Below are 12,694 nucleotides of genomic sequence, written 5' to 3'. Positions count from 1 at the left end.
ATAAGGATATTACTTAGCATTTAAGAGTATTTCTTGCTTTTGTAGAAGATCTGGACCCAATTGATGATATTTACATGATGGCCTACAGTCATTCATTATTCCAATATCCAGGTATCTGAAGCACACTTCTGACTCCCTTGCGTATCAAACCTGTATGCTATGTACATATATTCATGCAGGCAAACTACTCATAAACACAAAATACAATAAATAAATCTTAAAACTATTATATATCCTTCTACCTCAATAGAACAGAGACATAAATGTTATTTTGTTTTACAAAGTTTCCTCAGCATCCAACATTAATTTCAGGTTTAGCGTGATATTAATGGAGGCATCCTTTTCTCTATCCACAATGAGGATCATTGGCCAATATGGCAACTTATTTGTCTTGGATAAAACCCAGGATGATTTAGTACCCTTAATTAGTGAAATATAAAACCCATATTCATAAAAAGTTATGGAAGATTTTCATCCTGAAGTAACAAGACTAGCAACTAGCTAGTAAGTGCAATGAAAGATGAAACCATGAATTATTTGGAAGGAAGAGTAGCCATTTAGTTAGAATTTTGTGCTTATAAAGACATACTTAAAAATTTCCTTGAACAATTCTGAGGTCAGTATCTCTCAATATGTCTACCTATTGACATAGTCTTTAGGTTGTTTTTCATGATTGTTAATAAAAATGGAAGTTTTTCATGAAGGGAGAAATGAGAAGTAAATCTTTTTTTTTCTATTGGCTTAGTTATGGTTTTATTGCTGTGAAGAGACACCACAATCAATGCAAGTGTTATAAAGGACATTTAATGGGGCTGGCTTATGGTTTCAGAGGTTCAATCCATTATCTTCAAGGTGGGAGCATGCAAATCTAGGCAGGGATGGTACAGGAGGAGCTGAGTGTTACATCTTCACAGGAAGGAAGCCAGGAACAAATTGAGCATCCTCAGGCAACTAGGAGGAGGGTCTTCAAGCCCACCCCCACAGTGGCACATTTTCTCCAACAAGACCACACCTTCTAATTATGCAGCCCTGGACCAAGAATATGCAAACCATCACATTCTACTCCCTGACGCCAAAGGCTTTTTAAAGCACATGTTTCTATGTAGGCCATATCTAAACTTATTATACTAAAAAAAAGGACATTTCGTCCAACTTCCAAAGTTCCATATTCTATAGCAGTAACAACATTGTTAATAGTTCAAAGCCTCTACTGATATCCATCTAATCATTTAACTGTAATGCCTGAATTAAGACAGGCAACCAGCTGGGCAAACTTCAAACTCTGACATCTCCATGTCTGATGTTAAAATGGTCCTCGGATCTTCACCTCCTTTTTCATCTTTGTTGACTGCAACAAAGTTATTTCTCCTGAGCCGTTTCCACTCCCTGTAAGCAGCTTTCCTCAGCAGATAGCCCATGGCTCTGTGATCATTATAGACAGTCATTGTTGATACACCTTTATTATGAGAGAATTATACCTTAAAGTACTCAAATGAACATCCCTCATTTAATGGATCAAATAAATCTTGTCTTTAGAGAAATATATGAGTAATACTATAGAACAGGGCTTTTCCTCCTAAAATGGAGGAAAGAAAAAACTGAAATATACTTCATTAGAATTATTGTGACTAGAAATAAGTAGATATTGCCCTGATTAAACCTGGGTTGCCTTAGTTAACAGAACACATGTTTATAAGCCAAGAACAGCCCAGATTATATCTTGCTATTTGCATAATTCATTTTCAGAAACCACAAACCTCTCATAGTTGTTTTAAAGAGATATTCCTATGAGAATAGCAGTAGTTAGCCAGACACCAAATCTCAAATACACTATGGATTGTTGGGTGCAGATTTTCAGCTTCCTGATTATCAGTGTCACAGGTAACAGAGGTCAGGGAGTTTGAGCTCAGAATTGAGCCAAAATTCTTTCTTAAGGGACTTGAGTCTAAACTGTTTTCTTTTTCTTTCTTCTGAATATTGAAATTACTTTTGTATCTCTATGTCTACTAACCAGTTCCTCTCTATATTGCTTTTCCTAGTCACAGTGTCCAGTGGAGAAATTGTGCTCACTCAGTCTCCAACAACCATGGCTGCATCTCCGGGTGAGAAGGTCACCATCACCTGCCATGCCAGCTCCAGTGTAAGTTACATGCACTGGTACCAGCAGAAGCCAGGCGCCTCCCCTAAACCCTGGATTTATGCCACATCCACACTGGCTTCTGGAGTCCCAGATCGCTTCAGTGGCAGTGGGTCTGGGACCTCTTATTCTCTCACAATCAACAACGTGGAGGCTGAAGATGCTGCCACTTATTACTGCCAGCAGTGGAATTATCCACCCACACAGTGATACAGACTTGAACAAAAACCTCCTAACTCCTTAGGGCCCAGCTACTTCCTCTTAGGGATAAAATGTGGCCAAGGGTTTGATGCAGTATTCTAACATGGTGTACTGCTTTACAGTGTCATTTGCGTCTTTGGATAAGTGTCTCCATAATATTCCACTGTACTCAAGTGTTGCTCTCAAATTATTTACTTTCTCTGTATCTATTTATTCTCAATTTTTATTCTGTTTGTTGAAAGCAAGTGTGGCAGGCACTTCTCCCCTGATATTTTACTACTGGTTCCCATGAACCTTGACATCTAGCATCTGCTACTTTCATTGACTTTAGGATCTTCTTGGTAGGTGATTTTCTTCAGGATGGTCACCTTCTCAAAGTACACTGCTGTTGTTATCCTACAAAAAGTAGTATCCATCCTAATCTGTCTTCTGATTTTTATTAGTAGACCTTCTGTTTCACAAAATTTTCCTGTTATTATGTGCTTGAAATGATTTTCTCTCCAAAAAACAAACAAACAAACAAACAAACAAACAAACAAAACAAAACCTCTTGGCAGTCAAGCATATTATCTTTCTATTCTCATGACAAGTAATTGAAACACTCCACTAATAACGAATGAAATAAGGCACCAGAGAACTCATAAATGGACATTAATTTTTCTTTATAGCAATCATTCTATGTATACATATATTCATTTGTGTATGTATAGCTTACTGTGAATAATGAAACTCATAATTTAATTTTATCATTCTATATAGAGAAACAAATTATTTAAAATATTTAAGTGTACAATTATATTTAAATTTAAATCACATTTATATTACATTTAAATTACATTTAATAATAACAATAATAATTATGTAACATTTTGTTTTAAACTTTCAATTTAAGGTGCTTGGAATGAAATCCAGTGACACAATTACCAACTTCCAATCCGTGTTTCTAGGAAAAAGTGGCACCATATCAGGAAGTCAAGATATTGATGGGTATTTAGCACATTGTTAATATATTATAATTTGTCAAGAAAACTTTTTCAGAATCTGTTGTTTGACCTTTAATCATAGTAAATGCTGCATAAAGAGGATTCTGGGCTTAAGAGCAGTTCTGACTGCACAGAAGTACACTACTTCAAAATCTGTACCTATCTAAACTAAAAAGGAAACTCTTTTACACTTATGTATTGCTAAACACCAAAGGGAATTTAGTGCGTTGTACTTATTTCTGGTTAGTGCTATACCATCTATGGATGTTTGAAGAAGAATAGCCCCTATAGATTCATATATTTACATGCTTAGGAAGTGGCCTATTTGATAGGTTTTGGAGGGTATTTGGCTTCGTTGGAGGATTGTGACACTGGGTTTGGACTCTGAGGTTTTAAAAACCTAATCCAGGGCCAGTATATTTATTTTCTTGTCATTTGGTGATCCAGATGTCAAACTCTCATCTCTCAAGTCTGCCTTTGTGGAACCATGATTCCAACATGAATATAATGAACTAAACTCTAAGAAAGTCCCAAACAAATGCTTTCCTTTAACAGAGTTTTTGTGGTTATGGTATCTCTCCACAGCAATATAATATATCCAAGAAATCTACATATCTAGAGTAGAAACTTGAGATATTTTGAGTTGTGAGGCAACAGTGAAACAGCAAGTCAGTTCACCAGTTCTCACTTGATGTCGTATGTTCTAGAAAGACCTTAGTCAGGATCTTTATTTCCTTTACTTATTTTTCTGTAAACATGCTTATTGATTAACAGTACTATGAGATATTAAATCAGAAAAGGATGATTCAAGGTTCATTGAAACCTGTAAGAAGATATGGACAGGGAAAAAGACTAGAAAGCACACACAGAGATACCATACACGCCTAAGCACATCAACATCTCACCTGGTATTTCTGGGTAAATGTTGGGAAAATGGGTTAGACAGCCCTCATTATCAATTTCAGGTAAGACTTAACTTCTCAGGAAGAACTAAAAAATCAACCAACACTCACATGAATATCTATGCAACATGATTAAGTCTTTGGATGTTAAGAGATTAGATTCTAATTTGCACAAAATTTCTTATGATAATTTTAATTATTAGATCTATAAATCTAAGTGCTATAAAAAATCAATTACTGATGGATACTATACATCCTCTTTAATTTAATGAAGTAAGGTAATACCATGTCTTAGTCACAAAGCTAAGAATGGAGAATTTTTTTTGGACAATCCTTGATTTTTTTTCCAAATCACATTCTAATTCTTTTAAAGAATTTTTTAAATTTTATTAGTATGAATACGCTGTCACTCTCTTCAGACACAGCAGAAGACATCAGATTGCATTCCAAGGATGGAAAAAAATTTAATTTTTCTGTCTGATGGTAAAAATTTAAATTTTTTTTGATAATTAGTTATTTTCTTCTTGAAGTGGTATCATAAGGATGTCCCAGGATAACAAATGGCACTAATCAAAGGATGTATCATGATGTATGAAATCCTATCCTTTTTTGTTTGTTTATGTGTTTGGTAGGTTTGGTTTGGTTTTGGTTTTTGGTTTTAGTTTTTAAGCAGGGACAAAATTTAAGAAATGCCTAATTACCCTCAAATCTCTCATTATTTTAATGAAGCCACACCCTTCTATAACTACTCCAACCCTGTGATGCAAAATCACAGGCATTTCTCTGTGTCTTCATTCTCATGTGAAGCTTAAAGTCTATGTTACACATATCAGAAGTTTCCCTATTGTATAGTCTAACATAACTGATGTCTTTAAGGCTTACATTTCTCCCACCATTTCTTCTATCATTATTCTGTCCTGCAGGAGTGTTATTTCCATCTAGAGGAAGAGAGTTTCTCAGTTGTGTTTATACCATATGAGAACATTTCTTGAAGCATATATGGTTGTCCATGCCCAAAAGCATCCTAGTTTTTGAATTCTCTACTTGTTACATGGTATATTAGATTTTAACAATGATGGTTAGTTAGGGATTTTGATATGTAGCATTCATACTGAAATGATATAGTGGAATTAATGCAACCACAATGGTCTACCATTTTTTTATTAACTTGAGTATTTCTTAGATAAATTTCGAGTGTTATTCCCTTTCCCGGTATCCGGGCACACATCCCCCTCCCCCCTCCCCTTCCTTATGGGTGTTCCCCTCCCAACCCTCCCCCCATGGCAGCCTCCCCCCACCAGTCTAGTTCACTGGGAGTTCAGTCTTACCAGGACCCAGGGCTTCCCCTTCCACTGGTGCTCTTACTAGGATATTCATTGCTACCTATGAGGTCAGTCCATGTATAGTCTTTAGGTAGTGGCTTAGTCCCTGGAAGCTCTGGTTGCTTGGCATTGTTGTACATATGGGGTCTCGAGCCCCTTCAAGCTCTTCCAGTTCTTTCTCTGATTCCTTCAACGGGGTTTCTATTCTCAGTTCAGTGGTTTGCTGCTGGCATTCGCCTCTGTATTTGCTGTATTCTGGCTGTGTCTCTCAGGAGCGATCTACATCCGGCTCCTGTCGGTCTGCACTTCTTTGCTTCATCCATCTTGTCTAATTGGGTGGCTGTATATGTATGGGCCACATGTGGGGCAGGCTCTGAATGGGTGTTCCTTCAGTCTCTGTTTTAATCTTTGCCTCTCTCTTCCCTGCCAAGGGTATTCTTGTTCCCCTTTTAAAGAAGGAGTGAAGCATTCACATTTTGATCATCCGTCTTGAGTTTCATTTGTTCTAGGCATCTAGGGTAATTCAAGCATTTGGGCTAATAGCCACTTATCAATGAGTGCATACCATGTATGTCTTTCTGTGATTGGGTTAGCTCACTCAGGATGATGTTTTCCAGTTCCAACCATTTGCCTACGAATTTCATAAACTCGTTGTTTCTGATAGCTGAGTAATATTCCATTGTGTAGATGTCCACATTTTCTGTATCCATTCCTCTGTTGAAGGGCATCTGGGTTCTTTCCAGCTTTTGGCTATTATAAATAAGGCTGCAATGAACATAGTGGAGCACGTGTCTTTTTTATATATTGGGGCAACTTTTGGGTATATGCGCAAGAGAGGTATAGCTGGATCCTCAGGCAGTTCAATGTCCAATTTTCTGAGGATCCTCCAGACTGATTTCCAGAATAGTTTTACCAGTCTGCAATCCCACCAACAATGGAGGAGTGTTCCACTTTCTCCACATCCCCGCCAGCATCTGTTTTCCCCTGAGTTTTTGATCTTAGCCATTCTCACTAGTGTGAGGTGAAATCTCAGGGTTGTTTTGATTTGCATTTCCCTTATGACTAAAGATGTTGAACATTTCTTTAGGTGTTTCTCAGCCATTCGGCATTCCTCAGCTGTGAGTTCTTTGTTTAGCTCTGAACCCCATTTTTTAATAGGGTTATTTGTTTCCCTGTGGTCTAACTTCTTGAGTTCTTTGTATATTTTGGATATAAGGCCTCTGTCTGTTGTAGGATTGGTAAAGATCTTTTCCCAATCTGTTGGTTGCCATTTTGTCCTAACCACAGTGTCCTTTGCCTTACAGAAGCTTTGCAGTTTTATGAGATCCCATTTGTCGATTCTTGATCTTAGAGCATAAGCCATTGGTGTTTTGATTAGGAAATTTTTTCCAGTGCCCATGTGTTCCAGATGCTTCCCTAGTTTTTCTTCTATTAGTTTGAGTGTGTCTGGTTTGATGTGGAGGTCCTTGATCCACTTGGACTTAAGCTTTTTACAGGGTGATAAGCATGGATCGATCTGCATTCTTCTACATGTTGACCTCCAGTTGAATCAGCACCATTTCCTGAAAATGCTATCTTTTTTCCATTGGATGGTTATGGCTCCTTTGTCAAAAATCAAGGGACCATAGGTGTGTGGGTTCATTTCTGGGTCTTCAATTCTATTCCATTGGTCTATCTGTCTGTCTCTGTACCAATACCATGCAGTTTTTATCACTATTGCTCTGTAATACTGCTTGAGTTCAGGGATAGTGATTCCCCCTGAAGTCCTTTTATTGTTGAGGATAGCTTTAGCTATCCTGGGTTTTATGTTATTCCAGATGAATTTGCAAATTGTTCTGTCTAACTCTTTGAAGAATTGGATTGGTATTTCGATGGGGATTGCATTGAATCTGTAGATTGCTTTTGGTAAAATGGCCATTTTTCCTATATTAATCCTGCCAATCCATGAGCATGGGAGGTCTTTCCATCTTCTGAGGACTTCTTCAATTTCTTTCTTCAGTGTCTTGAAGTTCTTATTGTACAGATCTTTTACTTGCTTTGTTAAAGTCACACCGAGGTACTTTATAGTATTTGGGTCTATTATGAAGGGTGTCGTTTCCCTAATTTCTTTCTCGGCTTGTTTCTCTTTTGTATAGAGGAAGGCAACTGATTTATTTGAGTTAATTTTATACCCAGCCACGTTGCTGAAGTTGTTTATCAGCTTTAGTAGTTCTCTGGTGGAAGTTTTGGGATCACTTAAATATACTATCATACCATCTGCAAATAGTGATATTTTGTCTTCTTCTTTTCTGATCTGTATCCCCTTGACCTCCTTTTGTTGTCTGATTGCTCTGGCTAGAACTTCAAAAACTATATTGAATGATTAGGGAGAGAGTGGGCAGCCTTGTCTAGTCCCTGATTTTAGTGGGATTGCTTCAAGTTTCTATCCATTTAGTTTAATGTTAGCAACTGGTTTGCTGTATATGGCTTTTACTATGTTCAGGTATGGGCCTTGAATTCCTATTCTTTCCAGGACTTTTATCATGAAGGGGTGTTGAATTTTGTCAAATGCTTTCTCAGCGTCTAATGAAATGATCATGTGGTTTTGTTCTTTCAGTTTGTTTATATAATGAATCACATTGATGGTTTTCCGTATATTAAACCATCCCTGCATGCCTGGGATGAAGCCTACTTGGTCATGGTGGATGATTGTTTTGATGTGCTCTTGGATTCGGTTTGCCAGAATTTTGTTGAGTATTTTTGCGTCGATATTCAGAAGGGAAATTGGTCTGAAGTTCTCTTTCTTTGTTGTGTCTTTGTGTGGTTTAGGTATAAGAGTAATTGTGGCTTCGTAGAAGGTATTCGGTAGTGATCCATCTGTTTCAATTTTTGTGGAATAGTTTGGATAATATTGGTATGAGGTCTTCTATGAAGGTTTGATAGAATTCTGCACTAAACCCTTCTGGACCTGGGCTCTTTTTGGTTGGGAGACCTTTAATGACTGCTTCTATTTCCTTAGGAGTTATGGGGTTGTTTTACTGGTTTATCTGTTCCTGATTTAACTTCGGTACCTGGTATCTGTCTAGGAAATTGTCCATTTCTTGAAGATTTTCAAGTTTTGTTGAATATAGGTTTTTATAGTAAGATCTGATGATTTTTTGAATTTCCTCTGAATCTGTAGTTATGTCTCCCTTTTCATTTCTGATTTTGTTAATTTGGATGCACTCTCTGTGTCCTCTCGTTAGTCTGCCTAAGGGTTTATCTATCTTGTTGATTTTCTCAAAGAACCAACTTTTGGTTCTGTTGATTCTTTCTATGGTCCTTTTTGTTTCTACTTGCTTGATTTCAGCTCTGAGTTTGATTATTTCCTGCCTTCTACTCCTCCTGGGTGTATTTGCTTCTTTTTGTTCTAGAGCTTTTAGGTGTGCTGTCAAGCTGCTGACATATGCTCTTTCCTGTTTCTTTCTGCAGGCACTCAGCGCTATGAGTTTTCCTCTTAGCAAATCTTTCATTGTGTCCCATAAGTTTGGGTATGTTGTACCTTCATTTTCATTAAATTCTAAAAAGTTTTTAATTTCTTTCTTTATTTCTTCCTTGACCAGGTCATCATAGAATAGAGCATTGTTCAATTTCCAAGTATATGTGGGCATTCTTCCTTGACTGTTATTGAAGACCAGTTTTTGGCCGTGGTGGTCAGGTAGCACGCATGGGATTATTTCTATCTTTCTGTACCTGTTGAGGCCCGTTTTTTGACCAATTATATGGTCAATTTTGGAGAAAGTACCATGAGGAGCTGAGAAGAAGGTATATCCTTTTGCTTTAGGATAGAATGTTCTATAAATATCCGTTAAGTACATTTGGCTCATGACTTCTCTTAGTCTGTCTACATCCCTGTTTAATTTCTGTTTCCATGATCTGTCCATTGATGAGAGTGGGGTGTTGAAACCTCCCACTATTATTGTGTGAGGTGCAATGTGTGTTTTGAGCTTTAGTAATGTTTCTTTTACATATGTAGGTGCCCTTGTATTTGGGGCATAGATATTTAGGATTGAGAGTTCATCTTGGTGGATTTTTCCTTTGATGAATATGAAGTGTCCTTCCTTATCTTTTTTGATGACTTTTAATTGAAAATTGATTTTATTTGATATTAGAATGGCTACTCCAGCTTGCTTCTTCTGACCATTTGCTGGGAAAGTTGTTTTCCAGCCTTTCACTCTGAGGTAGTGTCTGTCTTTGTCTCTGAGATGTGTTTCCTGTAGGCAGCAGAATGCAGGGTCCTCATTGCGTATCCAGTTTGTTAATATATGTCTTTTTATTGGGGAGTTGAGGCCATTGATGTTGAGAGATATTAAGGAATAGTGATTATTGCTTCCCGTTATATTCATATTTGGATGTGAGGTTATGTTTGTGTGCTTTCATTCTCCTTGTTTTGTTGCCAAGACGATTAGTTTCTTGCTTCTTTTGGGTATAGCTTGCCTCCTTATGTTGGGCTTTACCATTTATTATCCTTTGTAGTGCTGGATTTGTAGAAAGATATTGTGTAAATTTGGTTTTGTCATGGAATATCTTGGTTTCTCGATCTATGTTAATTGAGAGTTTTGCAGGATACAGTAACCTGGGCTGGCATTTTTGTTCTCTTAGGGTCTGTTTGACATCAGTCCAGGATCTTCTGGCCTTCATAGTTTCTGGCGAGAAGTCTGGTGTGATTCTGATAGGTCTGCCTTTATATGTTACTTGACCTTTTTCCCTTACTGCTTTTAATATTCTTTCTTTATTTTGTGCGTTTGGTGTTTTGACTATTATGTGACGGGAGGTGTTTCTTTTCTGGTCCAATCTATTTGGAGTTCTGTAGGCTTCTTGTATGCCTACGGGAATCTCTTTTTTTAGGTTAGGGAAGTTTTCTTCTATGATTTTGTTGAAGATATTTACTGTTCCTTTGAGCTGGGAGTCTTCACTCTCTTCTATACCTATTATACTTAGGTTTGATCTTCTCATTGAGTCCTGGATTTCCTGTATGTTTTGGACCAGTAGCTTTTTCCACTTTACATTATCTTTGACAGTTGAGTCAATGATTTCTGTGGAATCTTCTGCTCCTGAGATTCTCTCTTCCATCTCTTGTATTCTGTTGTTGAAGCTTGTATCTACAGCTCCTTGTCTCTTCTTTTGGTTTTCTATATCCAGGGTTGTTTCCATGTGTTCTTTCTTGATTGCTTCTATTTCCATTTTTAATTCCTTCAACTGTTTGATTGTGTTTTCCTGGAATTCTTTCAGGGATTTTTGCGATTCTTTGAGGGATTTTTGCGATTCCTCTCTGTAGGCTTCTACTTGTTTATTAATGTTTTCCTGTGTTTCCCTAAGGGAGTTTTTCACGTCTTTCTTGAAGTCCTCCAGCATCATGATCTAATATGATTTTGAAACTAGATCTTGCTTTTCTGGTGTGTTTGGATATTCCATGTTTGTTTTGGTGGGAGAATTGGGCTCCGATGATGTCATGTAGTCTTGGTTTCTGTTGCTTGGGTTCCTGCGCTTGCCTCTCGCCATCAGATTATCTCTAGTGTTACTTTGTTCTGCTATTTCTGACAGTGGCTAGACTGTCCTATAAGCCTGTGTGTCAGGAGTGCTGTAGACCTGTTTTCCTCTCTTTCGGTCAGTTCTGGGGACAGAGTGTTCTGCTTTCCAGCGTGTAGTTTTTCCTCTCTACAGGTCTTCAGCTGTTCCTGTGGGCCTCTGTCTTGAGTTCACCAGGCAGCTTTCTTGCAGCAGAAAAGTTGGTCTTACCTGTGGTCCCGAGGCTCAAGTTCGCTCGTGGGGTGCTGCCCACGGGCTCTCTGCAGCGGCAGCAACCAGGAAGATATGCGCCGCCCTTTCTGGGAGCTTCAGTGCACCAGGGTTCCAGATGGCCTTTGGTGTTTTCCTCTGGCATCTGAGATATTTGTGCAGAGAGCAGTCTCTTCTGTATTCCCAGGCTTGTCTGCCTCTCTGAAGGTTTAGCTCTCCCTCCCACGGGATTTGGGTGCAGAGAACTGTTTATCCGGTCTGTTTCCTTCAGGTTCCGGTGGTGTCTCAGGCAGGGGTCCTGCCGCTCCTGGGCCCTCCCCCATGGGAGCCCAGAGGCCTTATACAGTTTCCTCTTGGGCCAGGGATGTGGGCAGGGGTGGGCAGTGTTGGTGGTCTCTTCCGCTCTGCAGCCTCAGGAGTGCCCACCTGACCACGAGGTGAGGTCTCTTTCCCATGGGGTCTGGGAGCAGAGAGCTGCTGCGGGCCGGGATCCGCGGGTGTGGGACTTCTGGTAACCACAGGACCTGCCCGGTCCTAGAGGAATTCTGCCTCTGTGTGTCCCGATTTCACCAGGCAGCTTTCTTGCAGCAGAAAAGTTGGTCTTACCTGTGGTCCCGAGGCTCAAGTTTGCTTGCGGGGTGCTGCCCACGGGCTCTCTGCGGTGGCAGCAACCAGGAAGACCTGTGCTGCCCCTTCCGGGAGCTTCAGTGCACCAGGGTTCCAGATGGCCTTTGGTGTTTTCCTCTGGCGTCCGAGATGTATGTACAGAGAGCAGTCTCTTCTGGTTTCCCAGGCTTGTCTGCCTCTCTGAGGGTTCAGCTCTCCCTCCCACGGGATTTGGGTGCAGAGAACTGTTTATCTGGTCTGTTTCCTTCAGGTTCTGGCGGTGTCTCAGGCAGGGGTCCTGCCGCTCCTGGGCCCTCCCCCACGGGAGCCCAGAGGCCTTATACAGTTTCCTCTTGGGCCAGGGATGTGGGCAGGGGTGGGCAGTGTTGGTGGTCTCTTCCGCTCTGCAGCCTCAGGAGTGCCCACCTGACCAGGCGGTGAGGTCTCTTTCCCACGGGTCTGGGAGCAGAGACCACAATGGTCTACCATTAACTGGGGATGGAAATCATAATCAGAAAGGGCATGATAATAAAGGATATGCTGGGGGAAGAAGAAGGCTGTGAGTAGAAAATATACAGGGAATTTTTTGGATGCAAAATCAGTATTTTGATTGCTTCCTCTGACTCTCTGGAGGAACATAGTCTTTCTAACTCCTAGCTCTGTATGAATTCTCACCTTCTGAGAAGCTCTGCCAGAACCTGACAAATAGAGAGGCACATGCTCACAGCCAACTACTGGACTGAGAATGGGGTCCCTCAGAGGAGTTAGGGAACTAACACGAGTAGC

The 12,694-nt window shown here is 39.6% G+C and overlaps 1 gene segment (V, D, J or C); it reads left to right on the top strand.

Annotated features, from left to right (window-relative positions):
• The first annotated feature begins 1,755 nt into the window (after positions 1–1,755).
• LOC690461 (Ig kappa chain V-VI region XRPC 24-like) lies at positions 1,756–2,347 on the top strand. The segment is given in 2 exon segments: positions 1,756–1,881; positions 2,040–2,347. Coding segments are annotated over 2 exon segments (402 nt in total).
• Positions 2,348–12,694: the final 10,347 nt, after the last annotated feature.

The sequence above is a fragment of the Rattus norvegicus genome, chromosome 4 (genome assembly GCF_036323735.1).
Source record: "Rattus norvegicus strain BN/NHsdMcwi chromosome 4, GRCr8, whole genome shotgun sequence".
NCBI lineage: Eukaryota > Metazoa > Chordata > Mammalia > Rodentia > Muridae > Rattus > Rattus norvegicus.
Note: the sequence above shows the minus strand (reverse complement) of the source record. Positions and strands in the feature narration are given on the sequence as shown.